At 39.8% G+C, this 26,486-nt stretch overlaps 1 protein-coding gene across 1 annotated transcript; it reads left to right on the top strand.

Moving 5' to 3' along the window:
* Positions 1 to 26,007, top strand: GLO1 (glyoxalase I). The gene is made up of 6 exons (XM_025990852.2): positions 1 to 218; positions 16,348 to 16,430; positions 19,671 to 19,811; positions 20,531 to 20,598; positions 21,266 to 21,355; positions 24,278 to 26,007. Exons 1-6 carry the CDS (start codon positions 135 to 137, stop codon positions 24,364 to 24,366), a joined length of 555 nt encoding a protein of 184 aa, XP_025846637.1. The 5' UTR covers positions 1 to 134; the 3' UTR covers positions 24,367 to 26,007.
* Positions 26,008 to 26,486: the final 479 nt, after the last annotated feature.

The raw sequence follows: 26,486 nt of genomic DNA, 5'->3' as shown, positions 1-26,486 counted from the left end.
TGGCTGAGAATCAGCGGCTCCCCCCCCCGCCCGGCGCCGTCCCGGCGTCGCCAGGCCGGGCCGCGCGGGGCGGGGAGGAGTGTGGGTGGCCGCGGTGTTTTCGCGAGCGTAGTCGCCGAAGCCGCAGTTGGGCCATGGCAGAACCGCAGCCAGCGTCCAGCGGCCTCACCGAGGAGGCCGCCCTCGGCTGCTGCTCCGAGCCGGACCCCAGCACCAAGGTGGGCGCAGAACCGCCATCTCCCGAGTAGCGGTCCCCGGCGGGAGCACATCCGCGGGCTGAGCCGGGCCCGGCGCGGGCTGGGGTCGACCCGGTCCTGCCGCCGCCGCCGCCGCCTCCTCCTCCCGGGGCGAGCCCGAGCGGGCTGGGCGGAAGGCCTTGCGCCTGGGGTGCCCGTGGGCGATCGCGAGAGGATCCGTTTCCCCAGGGACTGCGGCCCTGCCGCACTAACCCGTTTATTTCGGGGACGGTCACCGGAAGCCAGGGCCAACCCAGAATCAGGCCCGTGCCGGTGGGCGTGCGTGTTCCCCGGGTCGGTGGCGATGGCGGGCGGGGCGGATTCCGAACGCCCAAGTCCGGGTTCGAAGGTCCCTATCCACGCGGCCCCCCCGCCCCCCCTGGCTGCGGGCTTAACTCCTCCAAACTCATCGGCTCTCTCCGAGTATCGCTGCGCTTGGTGGCTGTTGGTTGCTCACGGCCACGCTTCTGGCCTCCGCCTCTCTCCCCCTCCCCGTGCTTGGTGGGACCCAGGAGGGATGACAGTAATCGTGGAAATTCCCCCCCCGACCCCTCTCATCGCAGCTGAGACCCAGGAAGAGGAGGGACCTGTTGCATCCCTCCAGCTCGCCTGACTCGTCTGCACTGAGTCAGTGTAGCTCACTCAGGTGTGGTGCCTTCACGCCGGCAGGATCTGACACGGCAGCCGCTTGGGGGTTGACTCCAGCGCGCTTGTCAGTGCCAGTAAACGCCCTTGTATTTTTTTTTTTTAATTGTGGATTTAATTATTTATTTGTTTGTTTGTTTGTTTAATTTATTTATTTATGGCACAGAGAGAGAGAGAGGCAGAGACTCAGGCAGAGGGAGAAGCAGGCTCCATGCACCGGGAGCCCGACGTGGGTCTCGACGCCAGGTCTCCGGGACCAGGCCCTGGGCTGCAGGCGGCGCTAACCCGCTGAGCCACCCGGGCTGCCCTAGATGGCTGGAATTTCTAAATTCCTTAAAGATTGAGTGTGTGTTAATGAGTTTGCTCCCTGCTTGCTCTTTACCTTTGGCGTGGAGAGTCAGACACCTCTGCTTGCTAAAGCCGTTGACTGGCACCTGGTACTTAGCTTAGGAAAAATAGTAGTCACTGCAAAATTTAAAATTTAAGCAAAATTTTAGCTTAGGAAAAATAGTAGTCACTGCAAAATTTAAATTTAAGAAAGAAAGGAAGGAAGGAAATGTCTTCTCACACGCATTTCCCTAGTATACCTAGTTATTTCTCATAGTATAAGTTGAGTCATTCAGTACAAATTAATTTCCTAGATAACTGAGGATTTTATGTGCTAGGCTATTTTAAAAGACTTCAGAGATATCTTTATAAATTTCATTTAATACATTTTCTTGCCTTCTTAATTTGCGCTACACATAATTGAAATTTCTCTTGTTTATATGGAGTAATTACATCTTGAAATCAATACTTTTTGGCCCTGAAATACCATGTGGGAGACGTAAAATGAATATGCAGTGGCAGCTGGTATACCTCAAGTGTGCCAGGCCCTGGGGTTTTGTTTGAAGTATATTTCTTAATTTAATCCTCACAACAACCCCATGAAGAAGGCATAATTATTATCTCTGTCTTACAAATAAGGAGACTCCAGCATAGAAGTATTGAGTAACTGGCCCAGAGAGGCACCCACACTCTCAACTTCTACCTTCATTTGGCTTCTGAAGTACTGACTTAAGCAGTTATTTTGGAACTTGACATGAAGGAAAGTAAAAGACCTAAGTGAATTCAGTTCAGCCTGATGGTTGATCACCTGCTGTATATAAAGAAAAAGAACATGGTGTGTTTGGAGGATACTGGGATGAACAAGATGATGTCTGTCTCTTCACCAGACAGACACCAACTGTAACAATAAGATGGAGCTGGGAGTACCATGCTGTTGACATTATAAAGCACCCCGGGAGTACAAGAGGTAGAAACTTTCGAAGGTAGCGTCTGTGGTATGGTATAGTCACGGGGTATTTGAAGTCTCAAGACCTACACTTGAGTCCCCAGATCTATATATATCATTGGCTGTAGTGATTTTAGCAGGGCGCTGGGGCTGAGTTTGTAAAAGCAGCATAAAGAGAGCTGCAAAGAGGATAAAATGTATTAGTGTTCTCTAAACTATGAAAAGTGATAGAATTCAAAGGTGTGCATCAGGGAGTACATCAACCAGAAGGTGGGGGTGGGTCTATATCTTAAAGCATGGATGGGGTTCCAAAATCATCTGTAAGACAGAGTTACATGGGAGGGGGCCATTCTAGGTAGAAGGAACATCTGAGCAAAAATGTGGTGAGATGGCAGAAATATGCAGTGCAGGTGTGTTCTGGAGAGGTGAGTTACATGTTTTTGGTCAAAGTTCAGGTTATTTAAACAGTGGAGCTGTGGTGGAGAAGGCTAGAATGGGAGGTTGGAGCCTTACTCTCCTGGAGAGAGAGAGAGAGCTTTGAATGTCACATCTAAGGAAGCTAGATTTTATGTAGGTGGTAGGGAACCATTTGGGGTCTCAAAGCATTTTGTAGAGTAGATTGGAGGGATCCAGGTCTGGAGGCAATGAGAACACCTAAAAGGTTCTTCTAGAAGGTGAAATAAGTGATGAGGGCCTGGTTTGGAAAAGAGAGGGTAGTGGTGGTAGAAAGTCAACTTGCCTGTTGATCATTTGTATCTTTGCCTAGAAGGCAGGCCAAGGAATATACAGCTGCACCATATCCTGGTAACCTTATTGGCCAACTGTCTTCATAAGGCCAAATACTTCTTTTCCCAAGTGATAATCTCCTGAAATTAATTGTTTTTACAGTCTCTATCAGTGTCCTTTAAAGTAATAATTTGGAGTCCCATCCCATCTGAGTGGTAGGTGGGTCAGGGAAAACTTTGAGTGTTGGTGACACTTAGGCCGGGTTTTGCCAAATAAAAAGAAAGTACCTAGGTAGAATTTGGTGCAGGGGTAGGTGGAAGAGAGAATGGAAAGGAGGAAGGAAGGAGAGTGGCCAGATGGACGAATGACTGTTTTAGGCAGAGAGAATCATAGTAAATATAAAAAGCACAATGACATCAGAGAACTGATGCAGGAATCTACAGATAATAGGAGACTGAAGTTGTAGGCAGTGGTAGTTGAGGGAGAAGGTATGCAAGACAATCATCAGGATGCCCAAAGAAAATATGAGCACCCACCACCACCACCCATTATGTTTGTTTTTCTCACCCTGTAAAGGTTTCTATCTGGCAAATATATTTTATTTATATTTTATGGTATATATATTTTATTAGTATATTTGTACATGTATATAATTAAATACATATTCATTGGGGGTGCATGCTCTTTTTTAACTGATAAGAGTTAAAACATTCAAAATGACTAGGGGAGTGCTAACAAATGATGAAATTAGAGAAGTATGCACTAATCATATGTGCTTGCTTTGGGGACTTCCTCTGAAGGAATGATTTTTAACCCAGAAATGACACAATTGGGTTTTCACTATAGAAAGATGACTCTGGTACTTTATGAGAAGTTCAGTGGCTTGCATTTGGGTAAGCCTGTAAGAAGCAGAGGCAGGGGAAGCTAGGACAATCATCCAGGGAGGAAGTAGTAAGGACTCGAGCAAGGTAGTGCTTATTAGAATGACAAGGAGAAAGATTCCAGAGGGATTTAAGGAGTCATTTTGATAGGACGCTTGCACTGGCTTACTGAGAAGTGGAAAGGGAGAAATCTAGGAAGACTCCAGGTGTCTGACTTGAGCTGACAAGGGATTCTAGAGACACTGTGCTAAGCACTTTAATGCATTATCCCATATGCTTTCCAGCTCAACTCTGTGAGCTAAGAACTATAATTATCCCCATTCTAAAGATGTGAAAACTGAGGTTCAAAAAAGGTAATGATTTACCCAAGGCAATGGTGGTAAAGTTAACATTTGAACCATATTGCCTCTGAAGAATAATTTCTCTCACACTTGTGTGTTTTCTCTCCCTTTGCATGAGATTTTAAAGGCCTCATGATCCTGAGGGCTTATAGGATTTTCCTATTTCTTTTACTTGTTGTAAGAGTAGTCTGGCAGGTGTGTTTACTAATATCACAGGTAATTTTTAAATGTAAAGAAGTTTCTTTTGTGTCTCCTAGCTATTTCTATAGCCCTTATCTGTAGGGTGGGGATCCCTGGGTGGTGCAGCAGTTTGGCGCCTGCCTTTGTGGCCCAGGGCTTGATCGATCCTGGGGACCCAGGATCGAATCCCACGTTGGGCTCCCCGTGCATGGAGCCTGCTTCTCCCTCTGCCTGTGTCTCTGCCTCTCTCTCTCTCTCTGACTATCATAAAAAAAAAAAAAAGCCTTATCTGTAGGGTGAGTATACTTGAAGTATGTCTTTGGCTGTTGAATTATAGAGTGGTAAGGAAAGAACCACATGAAACCAATTTAGATAAGATAGAATAAAGGTAAAGGGAGTGGCTGAATTATTTTCAGGAACAATTTATCACATTCTGACATTGGTTGAGTCAGGCAAATAACAGTAGAAGGAGGAAGATAGCGAAGAAAAAATATATCAAGCCATCTTGTACATCAAATATGTTTTCCAGCTGTTACATAGAAAACAATTTCTCAGATATGCTTGGATCTACAAGTCTTCAGTCTTTCACTGAAGGCAATTGTGACTTTTAAAAGTAAGGAAAAAACAAAACTTCATCCATTTTTGTTTTATAGGAATATGATTCCTAGGCATGAAGAGCTAAGACCTTAACCCTTTGATGAGAATGTGACATTTGGTTAACTCTAGCTGTTTCCCAAGAAACAAAAATAGTGTTTGTTACTTAGCAATATTGCTTATGATAAAAATAAGAATAACTTGATTGATAAGTTGCATCTAGAGAGGGTGAATTATCAATACCTAACAGGAAGTCACAGCTTTGGGCTTTCCTGAATGTAGTGGCTCTTATAACTGTCCCTTGTGGAGATTTTGAAAGTTTTGCCCGTGGAATTGCTACTAGAGAGATTGGTTCCTGTGGCACACAGAGCTTCTACACCAGGGTGATTCCTTTTTTTTTTTTTTTTTTTAATATTTTATTTATTTATTCATGAGAGACACACACACACACACCAGGGGGGGGTGGGGGGAGGCAGAGACATAGGCAGAGGGAGAAGCAGGCTCCATGCAGGGAGCCTGATGCGGCACTCGATCCTGGGACCTGGGGATCACACCCTGCACCAAAGGCAGATAGATGCTCAACCGCTGAGCCACCCAGGTGTCCCACCAGGGTGATTTCCTGCTACTACCCAGTGCACATCTTCTTCTACACCTGAGCTGTACAGACTTCTTTTTGAGTACTCCTGCTGAAGAGGAACACGTAACCCTGCTCTCTTGGCAAGTTGTGTTTTCTGACTGAAACTTTCAGCCTGTGGTTGTCCTGACTCTGAATGTTTAGTTGAGCCTTAAGAAGATTCTCTGCTGGGGGTAATGCAACATTTGTGAAAATTTATTGTGACAGAGAGTTGATGAGCTCCAAAGGAAGCTTCCAAAGGCTCACTGTTCTTAAGGCCAAAACACACAATTTAGGCCAAAGAAATCTTAAAATTTCTGAAAATTTAGCTAATGCAAGTTTGAAACTTCTCTTTTTTGAAGACTAAAGGTGATAGAAGCTATGGAGATATTGACTTTGATTTTGAATAAGATGTAATATCTTAAAGAGCTCCTTGACAACAGTTCTAGAGAAATGAGTGTCTTCATCATTTGAAAGAGACCTATGGTGACGAAACATACCCCGTTGTTGTGGGGGTCAATTGTATAAAATGAATTTGGAGTCTTACTGGGAACATGGAGTACACATACTTTCCCCTATTTCTCCTGCGAGGTACAGCTAAGAACTCTAGACATTTTATATAAATATAGGAAGACAATGGAGAGGTGAAGAGAAGAAGGCAGACTAGCTAGGGACCTTGAGACCCTAGAAGCAACATGGTGGTGAGCTTCCTGAATTTTCTTTTTTGCCTCATTTAGCCCAAACTCGGAGTGACAGAAATGTCAATGAGTGCAACCAAAAAACCCACAAAAAGCCAAGAAAACAAAACACAAACAAAAAACCCACCAACAACAATGAAAACCTCTCTATTCACAGGACCAGGGAATAGGCAGTATTTCCTGATGAGGCAGAAAACTTTTAGACAATAACAGCTCTACTACAACTAAACACCACAGAAAAAAACTGTGGCCACATCCTTGCCTCTGCCAGCAAAGGCTGGGTAGGGAGCCTTGTCTTCTGCTGAACAGGCTGCAATGCGATGTGCACCCCTCCCCCTGCCAGGGTGGTATCAGAGAATGTTGAATAGGGAGCCAGAAAACTCTGATCTCACCAGACAGTAGCAAGCTTTCCCCACTTGCTGTATTAATGGAGACACATGGGGAACCTGAAATTCTATCCCACTGCAACAGTGGAAGTGTTTTAAGACAATTATAAATGGGAGAGAGTGAAGGGATGTAAAGAGAGGTGAGGTTTCTGTACTTCACTCAAATTGAAAAATGACGACACCAAGTGACTATGATAACATATTTAATTGAACACCTAGAGCAACTGCTAAGAAAGCTATACAAGAGTGCATGAAGGAACGCTACAGATAAATCAACGTGGAAGTATAAAAAAATGTTCTAGTAACCCAGAGGAAGGCAAAGAAAAAATTAACAAAACAATAAATAAAATAAATAAAATACTTAATCCCTAGTATTTCAATAATTACATTAGGTATAAATACACCAATTAGAGATTAGCAGAGTGGATTTAAAAACATGCCCCAACTTCTCTATTTATGAGGTGATGGATATTAACTACACTTATTGTGGTAATCCTTTCACAACATGTATGAGTCATTAAGCTGTATACCTTAAACTTACACAGTGCTATACGTCAGTTGTATTTCAATATAACTGAAATAAAAGAAAATATTCCTCAAATATATGCTGTCTGCATGAAAACTCACTTCAAATATAATAATAGAGGCAAATTAAAAGGATGGAATAAGATTATTATGGAAACATTAATCAAAAGAAAGCAGGAATGGCTTATACCAAATTAGACTCCAGAGCAAAGAAAATGATAGTAGGTAGGGAAGTATTTGTATAGTGATAAAAGGGTCAGTTGACCAAGAAGATACAACAGTCCTAAATATATGTGCACTAAAAAAACAACTGAAAAAAAAAAAAGAAGCAAAAACTGATTTGATGGAAAGGAGAAATAGAAAAATCCACATTTATAATTGGAGATTTCAGTATTCCTCTCTCAACAATTGACAGAACTAGAGAGAAAATTAGCAAGGACATAGACAAACTCTACAGCACCATCAGTAAACAAGATCTGATTAACCTTTAAAGAACTCCACCCAATAACAGCAGAGTACACTTTCGTTTTCAAGTGCCCATAAAGTATATACCAAGATAGACCATGTCATGGGCCCCAAAACCAACTTCGACAAACTTAATATTATTAGAATAATACAGAGCGCATTCTTTGACCACAATAGAATCAGACTAGAAATCAGCAGCAGAAACTAACAGGAAAATCTCCAAACACTTGGAAACTAAATAACACTTTTCTAAATAATTCATGATCAAGAGGAGGTTTCAAGGGAGATTTTTTAAAAAATAGATTGAATGAAATGAGAAAGGAATCTCAGCTAACACAGTGCTGAAAGAAGGAAATTTATATTACTAAACCATACATTAGAAAAGAGAAGTCTCAAATAATTCGTGTTCCCTCCTCAAGAACCTAGAAGAGCAACATAACTGAGAGAAAGCAGAAGGAAGGAAATAATAAAAAGCAGAAATCATTGAAATTAAAAACAGAAAATAGAGAAAATCAATGAAACAAAGTTAGTTCTTTGGAGGAAAAAAAACCCCAATACATTTGACAAACTTGTAGCAAGACTGACAAGATGAAAAGAGAAGATAGAAATTACCAATATTAGGAATGAAATAGGGGATATCATTACAGACAGCAGACATCAGAAAAGATAATAAGGGAATATTAAAAACAACTCTGTACATGTAAATTTGACAATTTGTATTAAGTAGACCAATTCCTTAAAAAACACAAACCACCATAACTTACCTAATATGAAATACATAATTTGAGTAGCTCTATAACATAAGAAAATTTAATTCATAATCAATAACTTTCCCCAAAAAATCTCTCGAGGCCCAAATGATTTCACTGGAGAATTCTTCCAAGTATTAAAAATGAACATCAATTCTGTACAATCCCTTTAAAAACTGAAGAGGAGGAACACTTCCTGATTCATTTTATATTTGTTATACTTTTTTTTTCTAATTTTTATTTAAATTCTAGTTAGTTAATATGTAATGTAATACTGTTTTCAGGAGTAGAATTTAGTAATTCATCACTTACATATAACACCCAGTCCTTATCATAACAAGTGCCCTCCTTAATGTCCATCCCCCATTTTGCCCATCCCCCACCACCTCCTTCCATCACCCCTCATTTGTTCTACCTGATTCATTTTATAAAGCTAGTATTACTCTGACACCAAGAACCAGATGAAGACAATACAAAAAAAGAAAATAACTAATCTTCCTCATGAATATAGAGATAAAAATCCATGATAAAATATTACCAATTATAATCTAGCAATATATAAAAAAAATTACCCTGACCAAGTGGAGTTTATTCAGGGTGTGCAAAACTAGTTCAATATTTACAAATCAAAGTAATGTGTTCTATTAGAGGCTAAGGAAGAAAAATCACATGATCATGTTAATTGATACAGAAAAGACATTTGATGAAATTTAATACCATGTCCAATTTTTTTTTTCAGAAAAAAATAGGAATGGAGGGGAACTTAATTCAACTTGATAAAGGTCATCTATAAAAAAATTTACATTATACTTAATGGTGATGCTTCTTCCCTATTTTGTGGAATGTGACAAAGATGTTCGTTCTTACCACTGTAATTCAACATAGTGCTAGAAGGTCTAGCCAGTGCAGTAAGGTAAGAAAAGGAAGTAACAGTCATACAGATTGGAAGGAAGAAATAAAACTGTCCCTATTTGCAGAGGACATGATTGTACAGAGGAAATCCTAAGTATTTTACAAAAAACTCATCTAGGACTAAGAAGTGAGTTTATTGAGGTCACAGGACAGAAGATAAACATACAAAAAGCAATTCTATTTTTGTATACTAACAGAGAAAACATGAGCACCATGATTAAAAATATAATTGCAACCAAATTTCTTAGGTATAAATAAATTCATCATGCAGGATTTACATGCTGAAAATCACACAGTACTGATAAAGATTTTAATAAACAGACATAACAGGATTCATCTTTGGAAGCTTCAGCATAGTAAAGATGTCAATTCTCTACAAATTGATATACATGTTTAACACAAAACTTTTTTTAGATATAGGTAAGATTATTCTAAAACTTCTATGAAAGGCACATGAGCTAGAATAGAATAACTAAACTTTGTAAAGAATGAAGTGGGAGGAATCCATCTATCTGATTTTAAGACCTACTATATTGCTACAGTAGCCACGCCTCTGATATTGGCAGAGGAGACACAGATTTAATGGAACAGAATAGAGAAACCAAAATAAGACCCACACTAATACACCCTACAGATTTTCGACAAAAATATGAATGCAATTCAATGGAGAAAGGGTTGGCTTTTCAACAAATTGTGCTGGAGCAACTGAATATCCATCAGTAAAACAAAAACGAAGATTAACCCAAGTCTCACATCTTAACACCAAAAAAATCCATTTTTAGGTGCTCAGAGGGACCTTGACCCTTTCATTTTTGTCCCTGTCTCACCTTTATAGTTTCGACAGGATGCTATTACAAACACATAGGATGTGCACTAGAAATATCCTTGATTGTAACATTATAGTGTTTTCAAAGTAATTTTGAGCTAATTAAACTTGGACCAGGCTCTCCAAAGCCTGATTATTTATTTTAACTTTTTTTTTTTTAAAGATTTATTTATTTATTTATTTATTTATTCAGAGAGAGCGAAAGAGAGGCAGAGACACAGGCAGAGAGAGAAGCAGGCTCCATGCAGGGAGCCCGAGCGGTACTCCTGGGTCTCCAGGATCACACCCCGGGCCGCAGGCGGCGCTAAACTGCTGCTGCGCCACCGGGGCTGCCCTATTTTAACTATTTTTATAAGTTAAAGGAGCAAATTTTTGTTAACCTAGTAGCCACCCCAGAAAACCCAAAGATAGTTTAAGCATACAAGATGGCGTTGTTCTTCCAAATTTTGAGCATGATAAGGGAAAGACAAAGTTAGGAATTGTCCGATGAATGGTGCCTGGGTAGCTCATTGGTTAAGCATCTGCTTTCCACTCAGGTCATAATCCTAGGGTCCTGGAATCGAGCCCCACTCCCTGCTCAGGAGAAAGTCTTTCTCCCTCTCCCTTTGCCCCTACCCCTGCTCCTTCTCTCTCTCTCTCTAATACATAAATAAAATCTTAATTATCTGATGAGACAGGATATGAATGCAAGTCCTACTTTTTTAAACACAAGATATATTTATTTTAAACAGTATTTTAAGACCATAGGAATAATCATTTTTAGGGATTTTTTTTTGAGGAAGGATCATTCAGGTGTTTACCAGAAGTACAGAGTTGAAAGAATATGTTGGTGTTGAAAAGCAAACTATTAGCATAGAATAACTTGAGCATTTTATAAAAAAGCAAGATGTGCTTTTTTTTATATCATCTAAATAACATTTTTGTAGCAAAAATGTTATAAGCCAGTTTTTATGAATAAACCCACTAGTACTGATTATACCTTTAATTTTTTTTTGCCATGTATAGACTTATTTTAAGGTTAAAATGGCATTAAAGTGTGTTTTCATCTATACATCTATACGTTTCATCTATACATTTACTTGGAAATAATCTATCGTATTGAGTCTTCACAGTTGGAACAATGCTGTAGATGCCTTCCCCCCCCCCCCCCCACCTTTTTAAAGATTTTATTTATTTATTCATGAGAGACATAGAGAGACACACAGGCAGAGGGAGAAGCAGGCTCCCTGCGGGGGGCCCGATGTGGGACTCAATCCCAGGACCCCGGGATCACGCCCTCGGCCAGAGGCAGACGTTCAGCCACTGAGCTACCCAGGTGCCCCTTTTTCTACCTTTTTGAAACTATTTTTCCAGCGTTATTGAGATATAATCAACATATGACAATGTATAAATTTAGGGTGCACAATGTGGTGATTTGATACACATGTATATTGCAAAATGAATACAGCAAACTTGGTTAATGTGTTGATCACCTCATATAATTAGACTTTTTTTGTGTGTATGTGCTGATAGCTTTTAAGACATGCTCTGTTAGGGGATCCCTGGGTGGTGCAGCAGTTTAGCGCCTGCCTTTGGCCCAGGGCGTGATCATGGAGACCTGGGATCAAATCCCACCTCGGGCTCCCAGTGCATGGAGCCTGCTTCTTCCTCTGCCTATGTCTCTGCCTCTCTCTCTCTCTCTCTCTCTCTCTCTCTGTGTATGTGTGACTATCATAAATAAATAAAAATTAAAAACTTAAAAAAAAAGACATGCTGTTAAATCTGCTCTTTTACAACTCTCAAGTATACATACAATACAGTATTGTTAACTATGTATAGACTTTTAAGAGTTCATTTTAATATTTATTTTTATGTATGTATTTAGATAGTTTTAGTACATAGCCATGTTAACAGGAAATAAAATTAAAGGCTTTTAGCATTACTTTTAAGATGTAATTAATTAATTTGAATAGCATATTAAATGAACTAAACATGTATGTATCTTTTTAAACTTAATATACCATGCATTTTAAATGTATTCGTTATATTATGTTATGCCTGTGTCATTATCTATTTCTTTGTTGTTAGAGGCAGTTTAGCCAATGTAGTTGAAAGCAAGGACTTTGGAGCCAAACTGCTTGAGGTGGAATTTTTTCTAACACTTATTCTTTCAGCAGTAAAATGGGATGGTTATAATACATATCTCATAGGGTTGTTGTGAAGATTAGATGAGTTGATTTCTGTAAATAACTTAGAACAGTACGTGACACACAGTTATTATTTAAGTGTTACGATGAATGTCTTTGCACATAAATCTTTGTCAGAGTTTGTAATTATTTCCTTAGATAAATTTTTAGAAGGGAAACATCTTGGTCAAGAATATGAGCTCTCAGTTTATGAACTGAAGTAATGATAAAGTCTTTCATATTCTGACAATACTAATGTTGGTACTAGAAAGATGTTGAAAAGATGAAATATGAATGTGACCAATGTCATTGGTAGGATGGTAAACTGGGCCATACAGAACAGATTTTTTTTTTTTTTTAATTTTTTATTTATTTATGATAGTCACACACAGAGAGAGAGAGAGAGGCAGAGACACAGGTCGAGGGAGAAGCAGGCTCCATGCACCGGGAGCCTGATGTGGGATTCGATCCCGGGTCTCCAGGATCGCGCCCTGGGCCAAAGGCAGGCGCCAAACCGCTGCGCCACCCAGGGATCCCTCAGAACAGATTTTAAAAGGGTTTTAAGGGCCCCTGGGTGGGTCAGTAGATTAAGTATCTGTCTTTAGCTTTGTGATCCCTGGGGCCTGGGATTGAGCCCTGTGTCAGGCTCCTTGCTCACCAGGGAGTCTGCTTCTCCCTCTCTCTCTGCTGCTCCCTCCCCCCACCCTACTCCTGTACTCTTTCTCTCTCAGTCTCTCAAATAAATAAATAAATAAATAAATAAATAAATAAATAAAATCTTTAAAAGGGTTTTAGACTTTAAATTTTTTTCTTTTAATTGAAGAAGAAACTGGTAATGTTGGAAAGAAAAGATCATAGTGCAAGTTCATTTACTCCTTCAACAAATATTTATTGGTTATCTACTCCATGCCAGATTCTGTTCTGAGGTACATCAGTAAACAAAACAAACACCCTTGCCCTTATGGAGTTTATATGCTAACAGGGAAAGAAAAACAATAAAGATAAATATAATAAATAGCATATTGAAAGGTGACAAGTGCTATGGGAAAAGAAAATGAAAAAGAGGAACAAGTGGAGAGTTATGGTGGTCAGTTAGGGCCTCATTGGGAAGATGGCATTTGAGTAGAGTTAAAAAAGAATAGAAGTGGCTCTGGGAAGGGTTGCCTGGCTGGCTCAGTTGGTAGAGCCTGCAATTCTTGATCTCAAGATCATGAGTTCAAGCCTCACATTGGGTGTGGAGCGTACTTAAAAAAAGAAAGAAATGTGTCTGGGGAATGAGCCTTCTGGCAGAGGCCCTAGGTGAGCTGTTGAAGACTACAGGGGAGCTGAGTGGGTGGGTGGGGGGGGGAATGAGGTGAAAGAGGCAACTGGGACCAACCGTAGAGGGTCATTGTAGGGACTTTTGTTTCACTCTGAGTGAAATGGGAGCCTTCTCACGGTTTTTGAGTAGAAGAGTGATCTGAATTAACTTTACCAGATCTCCCCAACAATAGGTTGTAGGGGACAAGGTGAGAAAGAAGAGTACCACCCAATCTGGGTGGAGGTGGGGTAGCTGGGATCAGGTGCTAACAGGTGGTGAGAAGTGTAGAGTCAGAGTTTAGGGAAATTAGGTTTCTCGTGACCAACAAAGGAGAATTTTGCTGATGGAATTGACAGTTAATAGCTTAATGGTGAGTGAGGGAACAAAAAACTCACTGAAAGAGTAAAATAAAAACACGAGGGGCAGCCTGGGTGGCTCAGTGGTTTAGCTCCTTCCTTCCGCCCAGGGCGTGATCTGGGGATCCCGGATCGAGTCCCACGTCAGGCTCCCTGCATGGAGCCTGCTTCTCCCTCTGCCTGTGTCCCTGCCTCTCTCTCTCTCTCTCTCTCTCTCTCTCTCTCTCTCGCTCTGTGTCTCTCATGAATAAATAAATAAAATCTTAAAAAAAAAAAACAAAAAAAAAACACGAGTTCCAGGGACCATCCTACTATAGGGACAAGTAGTAGGAAATGTACCAGGAGCTCCTCTATTACATTGTAAGACTGTAACTGACGTTTATAGAAATGTCCTCGAACCATCAAAATAAGTAAATTCCATATGCTTTTAAAGCAGATAAGTAAATAGCTGAGGTTTTGTGTATGTTATAATAGCTAATATTTTTCAGATATTTTAATCATTTGAAAAACCTGTGTATAGATCCCACCTATTTCACCAAAGTTCAAACAGTACCTTGTTTTAATTTGTGCCAAACAAGAATATGAAGTGAAATTTTATTCGCTGCATTTTGATCTCCCTTCAATGCAGTCACAGGGTGACTGTGTAGGTGTTTCTGCGATTTTGTTCAGTGGGGAAAACCAGGGCCTAGTTGTGAGTGCCGGGCCAGTACCTGGATGTCAGGAGCTGCTTTTCCCTTTTTCAGCTGCTTGCTTTAGGAGTGCAGCACCTGTCTGAGAAAAGCAATCCAAGTAATCTAGAAACATAATTTCTAGGCCAACTGCTTTATATGTGACTATAAGCTGTGGATGAAGAATTAAATTATTATATTCATTAAGATCTACTTATTAAAATGTTTAGGTTAAAAAAAAATGTTTAGGTTAGTTTTGTTTTAAATGAGGATTTCAATGCCTAAAATAAGAGTACATTTTGGTCACTTAAAAATTTAACAAAATAGAAAAATACTTCCTAATGATGCTGAGTGAATAAAATATATTTATGTTTTATCTGATGCTAGTTATAGGGAAGTGATGTGGATGGGTCTGCAAAGGGAGAGTTCAGAATTTTCAGGCCTATTTTGTCAAGCTGTGGGTATAACAAAAAAATGTGTTAGGAAGCACAAATACAGTTAATGGACTCATGGTTTGGAAGGTATCTATGGTAGAAAGATACCTGAACTTAGAAGTCTGTGACAATTAATTTAATCACCTTGAATGTGTCTCTCATCTATTAAATGGGGACATTAGTACCTATAATCTTTTTTTTTTAATTTTTATTTATTTATGGTAGTCACAGAGAGAGAGAGGCAGAGACACAGGCAGAGGGAGAAGCAGGCTCCATGCACCGGGAGCCCGACGTGGGATTCGATCCCGGATCTCCAGGATCGTGCCCTGGGCCAAAGGCAGGCGCTAAACAGCTGCGCCACCCAGGGATCCCCATTAGTACCTATAGATAGTAATACTTTATAGTTACTGTGCCTAATGAAGGCAAAGTATTGTAATTAATGTTATTAATAATCTTAACTCCATGAACTCTACCCTTTTCTCAATGAAGTCAATCAAGCTTTTGTTTCCTGATTTGTAAATTGAATAGTTTTTTTTTTTTTAAGATTTTATTTATTTATTCATGAGAGAGAGACACTCAGAGACATAGGCAGCGGGAGAAGCAGACTCCCTGTGGGGAGCCTGATACAAGACTGGATCCCAGCAACCTGGGATCACAAGCTGAGCCAAAGGCAGATGCTCAACCACTGAGCCACCCAGGTGCCCCAATTGGACAGTTTCACAATGGTGTTAGAAACAGTAGCTTTTTACCCTTTTAGTTATTTAGGAGTCTGATCTTGTAACTTCTTGCAATGGTTACCAATAAATAGTTCTGGAAAGGCATTTATACATTCATGGAACACATCTTACAGTAATTGAATTCTTTATTTGTAACATCACTGTCTTATTTTGGGTCATTTAAAGACCGGACATAAAGATTTAGTTGTAAGTAGTTTCTTTGGGAGGTAGTTGGAGGAGGCTCTGTGGAGTGGGGAATGGAGGCAATAAAAAGTATGTAAAAGTGGATCACCACTGAGGGCAGCTGGGCTTTATTCTGCAGGGAAATCTCTGAGACATGGTATGGAACATGCCAGGGGCAAGGGAACCAGGTTTTTTTTTTTTTTTATCCACTATTGGTTGAGGATCATTTGGGGGGTGTAAACTCGCTGACACTTTGGGCCTGCCTTCGTAACCAGAAAACATCCTTGGGCAGAGAGAGTTGTAGGAAGTGTAAGTGGTAGGTCTGGGAACCAGGTACAGCTGAGGGGACAAAGTTGCTTTCTTTTTAAACATTGTGTTAGAAAGTCGGACTGTATCTTGCAACAGAAAGCATAATTAATGTTGATAACAAGTGCCAGAAGCCAAATCTGTTTAATATGCCCTGTTTTCTCCTTAGGATTTTCTGTTGCAGCAAACCATGCTACGAATTAAGGATCCTAAGAAGTCACTGGATTTTTATACTAGAATTCTTGGAATGACGTAAGTAGACTATTTATTGGCACCTATGATGTTTAAATGTATAGCTTTGCAAATATAGGGAACATTTTTGGATCCACTTAAAAAATGGATTACACTTTTCTTCAAAAATCACAGAAGTTGGGCAGCCCAGGTGGCTCAGCTGTATAGTGCCGCCTTCAGACCAGGGCGTGATCCTGGAGACCTGGGATCAAGTCCCACGTTGGGCTCCCTGCGTGGAGCCTGCTTCTCCCTCTGCCTGTGTCTCTGCCTCTCTCTCTCTCTCTCTCTCTCTCATGAATAAAGAAATAAAATCTTAAAAAAAAAAAAATCACAGAAGTCCTTTTAGCCAGATGTCTGGGACTAGGCTTGACTGGCCTGGGCTTCTATCCAGTTCTAAATGCCAGCCAGGCTCACTGGCTGAGTGCTTGGGTGTTCTTTCCCTCCCTTCTCTGTGAGAGCTGCCAGTTTAATCCTTAATGTGTTCAAATCCTTTTAATGTTATGGCCTTTTATTTACTTTGGAAAAGATACAGTTACAAAAACGCATTACTTAGAAAATGAATGAGTTTACCTAAAACTGGCCATCCATTCCATTTTAGAAGGATGGATTCTCTTTTGCTGAACAGGTAATATCCACTGATCTGGAATCCTTAAAGCATAGTTGTTTTTATTTTTATTTTTTGTTTCTATTTTTACAGATTTTATTTATTTATTTGAGAGAGAGAGAGCACAGGCAGGAGCAAGGGGAGGGGCAGAGGGAGAAGCAGGCTCTGAGCAGGGAGTCGGGATCATGACCTAAGCCAAAGGCTCAACCCACTGAGCCACTCAGGCGCCCCAAAGCATATTTGTTTATTTTTCTTGTTTTGTTTCCCTAAAGAACATGAAGGGTTTTTTGTTTGTTTGTTTCTGACAATATAGATAAAGAATAAAATTAAGCAGTTTTTAATTTATTGCCTGGATAAACCTCCATCAACATTGAGTAATATAGTATATGTTTGTTTAGGTTCAGAAAAATACAAAATGAAAAGTGGTTACCTTCCATTCCCAGTCCTTGTCCCCAAAGATAATAGTTATTAACAGCTTCTTATAATTCTTTCCAGAAAAAATAGTTTAGCAAATGTTTATAGCACATTTAAAATCAGAGTGAAAATAAATACATTGAACATTAGGTATTTGCCAGACTTTACATGTTTTTCATTCAGTCTCCATAGTAGCTCATGAAATAGTTTATTCCCCACTTTATAAATGAAGGAAGAAACCAGAGTTTAAAAACACTAGGTTACTGGCCCCAAATGCTACAATGGGCACATGGTAGAGTGGGAATTCGAACCCAGGTCTGATTGACTCCAATCATGACCTTGTTTTTCAAGATCCCCCCGCCCCCAACAGGGTGCAACTTGACATTATACTGAAAGATATGCTTGTTGGGAAAAACACATTACAACAGGTTCATTTGCCCCACTTCCCACCTGATTGGTCTGTAAGGCTTGTGTAATCCACATTACCAGGTCCAGAGATATTTTTTCATGACTGGAGTGTGGGAGGTGTCCGATACTTTATTATAAACATGTTAGAGTAAATCTTATTTGTGGTAAGCCGGTGTCTGTCTCAGTAGGCCAAGGTGTATTACATAGCAGTAATAATTAAAAGATCTGAAATCAGGACACCTGGGTGGCTCAGAGGTTGAGCGACTGCTTTTGGCTAAGGGCATGTGGGATTGAGTCCTGCATCAGGTTCTCTGCATGGAGCCTCCCTCTCCTCCCTCTTCTTATGTCCCTCTCTCTGTGTCTCTCATGAATAAATAAATAAAATCTTTAAAAAATAAATAAATAAAAATAAAATATCTGAAATCAAGCTTAGAAACTTTCATTTGTTAGGTTAGGCTTTAACCATTCTCTCTTATTATGAATAAGGTCATCTTTGAGCACTTAGTCCTCAATAATCTAAATAAAATTATATTGTGTGCATCCTCATTATACCCTACTCCTTGCAAAATAATCTTATGCTCTTTAAATTCACTTTATAGGTCATGACTTCAGCTATCTTTTGGGGGGGGGGGTGGCGAAGGGGAAGGGCAGAAGGAGAGGGAGAGAGAATCTTAAGCAGGCTCCATGCCTAGTGTGGGGTCCAGCACAGGGCTCCATCTCCTGACCCGGAGATCACGACCTGAGCTGAAATCAAGAGTCAGGTACTCAACCAACTGAGCCACCCAGGTGCCCCTTCAACTATCGTTTTAAAAACTTCAGGATTTTTAAAAACTTTTTAAAAACACTATCTCACATCAGTCTCTGCCTTTCCACTGGCTCTTTCTCCTCAACCTAAGAAACAAGCTTAAGTCTTTATTCTGGCATAATTCTTGCCCTCTTTCCCATCATCACCCATCACCTATATAGGTCAGTCATGCTTGGTACTTTACTTGCTCACTTCGCCTTGCCTCCATCAGGGTGGTCCAGCTTCTGGCATCCCATGCTGCTGAAACTGCCCTCAAATACTGCAGAAACTGTAAAAAGGCTGCAGAAACTCCTTTCCATATCTAGTGACCTGTTCACAGTCTTAATGCTGTGTGACCTTTCTTCAGTATTTTATATGTTTAACCACTTTATTGTTGACATTCATATTCTCTGTGGCATTCATCTGTCCTTCCTTCTCCCTTACCACCTATCCTCACTTTCTTTTCCTAGGAGTTTTGGCATAGTAAGAACTCAATAAATGTATTTATATATCTGAAAGAACAATAAGATAATGCATTGTATTTTTCATCAAAAATGGACAAGAGTTTTCTTTTGAAGATACCTTTAGCCATTTATTTTTTATTTTTTTAAAGGATTTTTTTTTAAAGATTTTATTTATTTATTAGAGACAGAGAGAGAGAGAGAGAAGCAGAGGGAGAAGTAGACTCCATGCAGGGAGCCCGACATGGGATTCGATCCTGGGTCTCCAAGATTAGGCCCTGAGCTGAATGTAGCGCTAAACTGCTAAGCCACCAGGGCTGCCCACCTTTAGCCATTTATAAACAAATACCATAATTCCAGTTAAGTTTCAAGTTTGCTTTGTAAAAACTTTTTTATTTCACTGATATTTACAGATTAATAGGTTTTTTGAAATGAGATATTTTCATTTATTTCCCCTTGGTCTTCCTATTTAAATAGCCTCACTACATGTGGCTTTTATTCTTAGTGGAACTTGAATATTGGCATTTTGATTTTAATATGAATCAACTTTTCCTGTTATTAATTGATTTAGGCTTGTTGTTTAATTTCAGGCTACTCCAAAAATTAGATTTTCCTACCATGAAATTTTCACTCTATTTCTTGGCTTATGAGGAAAAAAATGACATCCCAAAAGATAAAGATGAAAAAGTAGCATGGGTATTCTCCAGGAAAGCTACACTTGAACTGACACAGTGAGTATGAGTTTTTATTTTTTTATACAGTATACATTTTTCAAACGTTTTTTCCTTACTTACAAGCTTACTTCAAACTAGATTTACCTAATCACTTTGTATTTGTAACAGTTCGAGTATTTTACAAATAGACTTTTTGGTCTTTGTTCTGTTCTGGTGCATAGTTAGGGGCAAGTAAGATTATTTATCCTTTAGGTAGGTAATGTAAGGCAGAATTGGCAAGATAATTGCCAAATGATACCTCATGAATGTTTAGGCACTATGAGTAAGGCCTCATAATTTCAACATTTTAGAAAAAAAATTATTTTTTAATTTATGTTGTTTCTGTGTCCTCTTGCACAACTAACAAAAGAGCATTTATTTCAGGGTATGTGATTTAGTGTGTCCCTGATTCAAAACAGCTCTGGAATCACACAGATCTAGAGATGAGTGTTGGCTCTGACGGTAGCTGTGGAACCCTGAACAAGTTCTGTTACCTCCTTATCTGGCAGTCCCATTCATGAAATGGAGTCTCAAATCTAGCCCACGGAGCTGTTTGGAAGATTCCATTTGCCTTTTCTTTAGTTGAAAACTTAATATTTATAGTGGCAAAGAGGAAACCAAGTCTATAAACTTGCATACATACACAGTGAGGTTTCAAAGAGATTGTTGCAGTATTCTTTTCAGAAAACTATTTGCCCTACAGGTCACTTGTAATTCTGTTTTCCCTCCTTTTGTAGCAACTGGGGCACTGAAGATGATGAGACCCAGAGTTACCACAGTGGCAACTCAGACCCTAGAGGATTTGGTATGTTTGCCTATTCATAGGTAGTATACATGGATTTGTGTGATTTGTGCATTGTACACTTATTAAGAAGAATAAACTTCTTAGGTGTATGGCGGTTTTAATTTTCCACAAAAAATTTGATTTAGGAGTGGTTTAATTTCATGGTCTTTGTCTAAACCCTACATTTACTCTCTCACAATGATTTCACTTTTCAGTCTCAGTATTCTATTTCCAGGAGACTTTTCAATTTAAAAAACAAAAACCGTGGTTGATAATAATCCGCATTTCTGCTAGCATACACTTCCGCCCTGATGTAGAATCTGTTAAGATGACGGGATTGCTGGCTTAAATTGGCTGCTATAGAGTCAGCGGCCACAACAAACCTATTAAGTATGAGTAAATGATTACTCTTTCTTGATAGTTTTTCTTAATAGAATGAACTATACGTGAGCCCAATTTTGGGTTTATTTTAAATAATTGATAATTCAGAGCTCCTAATTAGTTTATTATACCCAGCCACTTAGATTCTTGTTCTTTAATACAAGTTTTGAACACATTTGATTTAATCAGTCTTCAGGTGCCTTATGTTTTGAAATAAACTAGTTTTGGAAGCTACCTGTGGCACTTGGGTACCCTGAAATAATTACTTCTTCCTTCTCTCTGCCTTGTTTGGGGGTGGCCACCTAAGGTCACATTGGAATTGCAGTTCCTGATGTACACAGTGCTTGTAAAAGATTTGAAGAACTAGGAGTCAAATTTGTGAAGAAACCTGATGATGGTGAGTCCACTGCTTGTCTTCTCCAGGCCCCTCTTTCGTTATGTAACAATGACTAAGCACCCACAGAGGGTACTGTTCTCTAGTCAATCCCTCTGGTTGCAAGTAACCTTGAAGAAGTCTGCTTCAACCAGCTTAAGGAAAGCAGAGGAATTATTGGGAAAATACCCGGGTGTCTTCAGGAATGAAACAGCAAGTAGGACAGCTTCACAGGGAACCAGGCACCGAGTCTAGAGAGCCATCAAAAACCTGGTTTCTCTCCCCACACTTGGACCGCACCACATTCTCTCACTGGCCACCATTTTTCACTATTTCAGGGTATATCTAGCCACCCCAAAATAAATTCCTTAAAGCCTATGTTATCTGATTTTAATATAACTACACCACATCTCCTTAGTTAATAATGGCTGGTCTTTTATTTCCATTCTTCTACAACCTTTGTGTGTCCGGAAATACAAAGGTGTTTTAGGTGTTTGTCTGGAAATAGTGTGTATATATCTTGATTTTGTGGAATTTTTACATGTATTATAGTTAGTTTACTTAGATCTGTTTCTGCCAGCATATTACTCCAGTTTTGATTTGAACATTTCACATTTCATTTTAATCCTTTTCTTTTTTTCAATTAAAAGATTTGATATCAAGATACCCTCCCAGACTGGGATATTACTAATTTATTTTTCCTTTTTCTTTGGCCTTGGCTTGCTTGCTTTCTTTCTTTCTCTCTTTCTTTCTTTTTTTTTAAATATATATATCAAATTATTTAACCACCTTTTTTTCTATGTATCTCTTGCAGCATCTTTTGGGTTTTTCTGTCCCTTTATTAAGTATCTTAACCAAAACTGTTTTCAAAGGGTTTGTGAGGCAAAACTTCTGCGGCTTTGTATGCCTCAGACCTGTATCTTTATATATGGATGACAGTTTTGCTGAATATAAAATCTTAGGTTTATTTTCCTTTGATCTTGAAAACACAAATCCATGGTCTTATTTTTCCATCCAGTGGTGCTATTGAAAAATCTGTTTCTGATTCGTGTTATCTTCTATTTTGTTCTGGGAGCTTTTGTTACATTTGTTTTTTCTTTGTTCTTTTTCTGGGAGATCCTCATGCTAGCATACCAGGTTAGCTAATTTTCCCTCAAATGTATCTGTTCTGATACTCATCTTTTGTGTTCTCATCTACTGTATTCTTAATTTCAGCCATTCTAATTTTAATCCCTAGTTTTTGCTCAGCTCCTTAAATATGTTCTTGTTCTTGTTTCATATTGGTTATATTTCATACTATTCAACACATTTGCATGTTTTAATAGCCTTGGTCCATTGCTTTAATATTTGGCCCTCTATTTGAATCTATAATCCACTGTTTGTTTTATGGTTACGTTCCTCAAACTCTTGTTACTTTGATCTCTGAGGAGTTGTTTTCATTGCATCTCTTAGTGTTCCAGTGCATCAGGCACTGCGAATGGTGGGGGAGGTTAGACCCCAACCCTTTAACCGCCCACAGGCTCTCAGGAAAAGGGGCCAGGCACAGATCCCTAGGCATCTGAAGTTAAACACCTTGCATTCAGCAGAACAGCTCTTCAGTGATGTTTTCCCCTGTGTCCCTCAGAAAGGAGTCTTAGCAGGAGACCCTTCCTTCTAGGATGGTCATTCCCTAACTCTGATTGTGTGGAAAGTGAAGCTGGGGGGATCCAGTTGGTTCTCACCTGTGCTTGTTAGTTCCTCACAGGCACAGAACTTCTGCACTGCCCCTGTTTACTCCTGAGGACGTGTGAACCAGTAGTTTGAACCTTCCCTAGCATGGGGGTAGGAGCTGATGCCCAAGGCACTGGGAGGAGCAAGAGGCAAACTAGCAAAACCCCTTCTGTTTATTCTCCCACAGCCATGATGGACTGGACTGCTTTCTGATCCAGGCCAAAACTGCCCCATTTCCACACAGACCATATTAAACAGTCTCTCTCTCTCTCTCTCTCTCTCTCTCTCACACACACACACACACACACACATACACACACATACACACATACACACACAAAATACACACCACCCCCAACCACCTCTTCCTCTCCCCTGACATCACCCCAGGGGTTCCTCACCTTTTTCCACCCTGTTTTCCATATATGTTCCTCTGGGGTTGATCTCGGGGAAAAGAGCCAGAGAGAGACAGGGGTCAAACTAACTTAGCATCTTGGTCCCAAAATAGATTGCTGAGGTCACATTTCTCCATTTAAGCAAAGAACTCTACTACTAGACCTACTAGCCTCTCAGTCCCCGTTATAAATTCCCAGGAGAAAGACTGATTGACATAGCCTAAATGACCCGGAATAGTGTTTAAAGAGTCTGTTACGACCCAAGCCTCTGGATTCTTTTGGCTGTGTGGGTATGCCATGATACCTGCTTGAACACTTTCCTATTTTCTTTTCCTCTTCAAAATAAGACAATCTCTATGACTCTTCAACAGGGAGCATGACATGTATCATGAAGGTGAAGTAAAAATCTGATGCCCAGAACTGTAGCCAGTACCACAGTTTATATCAGGGGATTTGGCTTCCAGCTATGGGTAGAAGATAGTATGTTAGTCATTCTGAAAAGCATGCATTTGGGCAGTGCTGACGAGAGAACTGTTTAAAAGTTAAAACTATATAGGGGATCCCTGGGTGGCTCAGTGGTTTGGCGCCTGCCTTTGGCCCAGGGCACGATGCTGGGGTCCCGGGATCGAGTCCCATGTCGGGCTCCTGGCATGGAGCCTGCTTCTCCCTCTGCCTGTGTCTCTGCCTCTCTCTGTCTCTCTATCATGAATAAATAAATAAAAAATCTTAAAAAAAAAAATTTAAAGTTAAAACTATAAACAAAATAATATACTTTATTAAAACCAAGTTAAAAAATACTCTAAATTTTATATTTCTTAATGAAAATCATTTCATCTTACAGGTAAAATGAAAGGCCTGGCATTTATTCAAGATCCTGATGGCTACTGGATTGAAATTTTAAATCCTAACAAGATGACAACTATAATTTAGTTCTGTGAGAATACTGCTTTGCAATTTCAGTGAAGACCTTGTGGGAAATAATAAAAAAGGAAATGGTGTAATTCAAGATATTCAGATAACAGAAATATCTAGGACTGAAGGATCATTGTCCCAATTCAGACTATTCTGAAGTCCATTTCCCTTTCCTATTTCAGCTATGTTTTTTACCTAACTGTTCAGTCATTTTCATTTTAAAGTAGTGCTTTGTCTTGTGTCCTTGAATGTACTTCTGTAACTTTACTTTTTTTAGGTAGTAATTAGAACATTTCCCTTCAGAGGGTGCATTTGCCTTCTTTCTCCTAAATATGATGTCTTTACAAGTCTACCTTTGAATAATCATTCTAAAAAAAAGAAAAAAATTAACAAGTTTTTGTTGTGGTTACCTTCTGGGGTTTCAATTCCTCAGAAATCACTTTTCACAATGGAAAGTAAAGAACACTGAACAAAAATGAAACTTCATTTATACTTCAAATGGTATAAAATGTTTATTTTACAAAAGAGAAGGTAGTCTTGGGAGCAAGTCAGAATCAGACTGACAAGGATGTTGATAGGAAAACTAATTTATTCTTACTGACAAAGTACTTTCAAAGTTCAAGGACTAACCTCTTTATTTTGGGATGGGGTGGTGGGATGGGAATAATATTAACTGGGTATGCAGACACTGGGCTTGGCTGTCACATACTGTATCTCATTTAATCCTCCCAGCTATCCTCCATTCTGTGAGAAAGAAAGCAGGCTAGATGTAAACTGACTTTGTGAACTGAAGGCAATATAAATAGGCTCAAGTACTCGAGATCTGATTTTCATTTTTGGTTAGATTGTACCTCAAAAATTAGTACCTAACAGGAACTCTTCTCCACTTGCCTCTGCTGTGAAAACCATACTTGAGCTTGAATGTTGTCCTCTCAGCCCTAGGGCCTGAGCACCACAGAGAGAGAAGAAGCAGTGGAGGGAGTCTGTAGCACACAATTGTTCTGAGGACACCTCCTTTTTCCTGGGCAAGCAGTGCCTGTATTACTTGTGAAGACCCCTACCCCAAGGTCATCCTGATGCCAGTAATCATTTAGGATGAATGATGTTCAGTGATAATAGTACTTAGTTATTAGAAATTAGCTTAATGGGATGCTTGGGTGGCTCAGCGGTTTAGCCGCCTGCCTTTGGCTCAGGGCGTGATCCTGGAGTCCCGGGATTGAGTCCCACATCAGGCTCCCTGCATGGAGCCTGCTTCTCTCTGCCTATGTCTCTGCCTCTCTCTCTCTCTCTCTCTCTCTCTCTCTCTCTCTCTCTGTCTCTCATGAATAAATAAATAAAATCTTAAAATAAAAAAAAAATTAGCTTAGTGGCCTTCCTTGCCATGATTGATATTTGATGGGTTTTAAAAAATCAAGCTGATTTTGACAATCTCATGGTCCAGAGAATAAGAACATCCAGTTTGTGGTTTACTGAACATTTAGATTTTCTGTTGACTCTAGTGGAAGACCTTTGGATAGGCTGTGCCAACTGTGCTTACACCTGCTAAAAGCACTTGACATTTCCTTTTTGGATGGAATGGATTATGTGAGCAATTCAAACAAATAGCAGTACTTACAGACTGAAATAAACTCTTAAATAAGGCTTTGTTTAATTTGTAAACTGTCCAGCGTATTCTTTTTAAAAAAGCCTACTGTGGGGCTCCTGGTGGCTCAGTCGATTGGGTGTCTGACTCTTAATTTCAGCTTAGGTCATGATCTCATGGGTCCTGGGACGGAGCCCCACATCACCTTTGCACTCAGCAGGGAGTCTGCTTGATCTCATCCTCTGCCCCTCTTCCCACTCACATGTGCGCATGCGTGCTCTCTCTCTAGAATAGATAAGTAAATCTTGAGAAAAAAAAGCTTGCAATGATTTGAAAGGGCTTGCAGACTTGTTCTGAAACGGGAATAGCTGTAATTTTGTCTATCCTGGAAAGCAGATAGTTTATATGGATAAAGAAGTGTGGAAAAGGTGGGAAGAGTAAACAGGGGTAAAGAAATGTGGTAGAAAAAGTACAAAGAAGAACGACTATCAAAAGGTGAGTTGTGGGAACCAGTGAAGACCAATTTCACATGTTAGGTATTAGAATTATCAAATGG

This window comes from Vulpes vulpes, chromosome 1 (genome assembly GCF_048418805.1).
Source record: "Vulpes vulpes isolate BD-2025 chromosome 1, VulVul3, whole genome shotgun sequence".
NCBI classification, from domain to species: domain Eukaryota; kingdom Metazoa; phylum Chordata; class Mammalia; order Carnivora; family Canidae; genus Vulpes; species Vulpes vulpes.
This window is presented reverse-complemented; position numbering and strand designations above follow the sequence as displayed.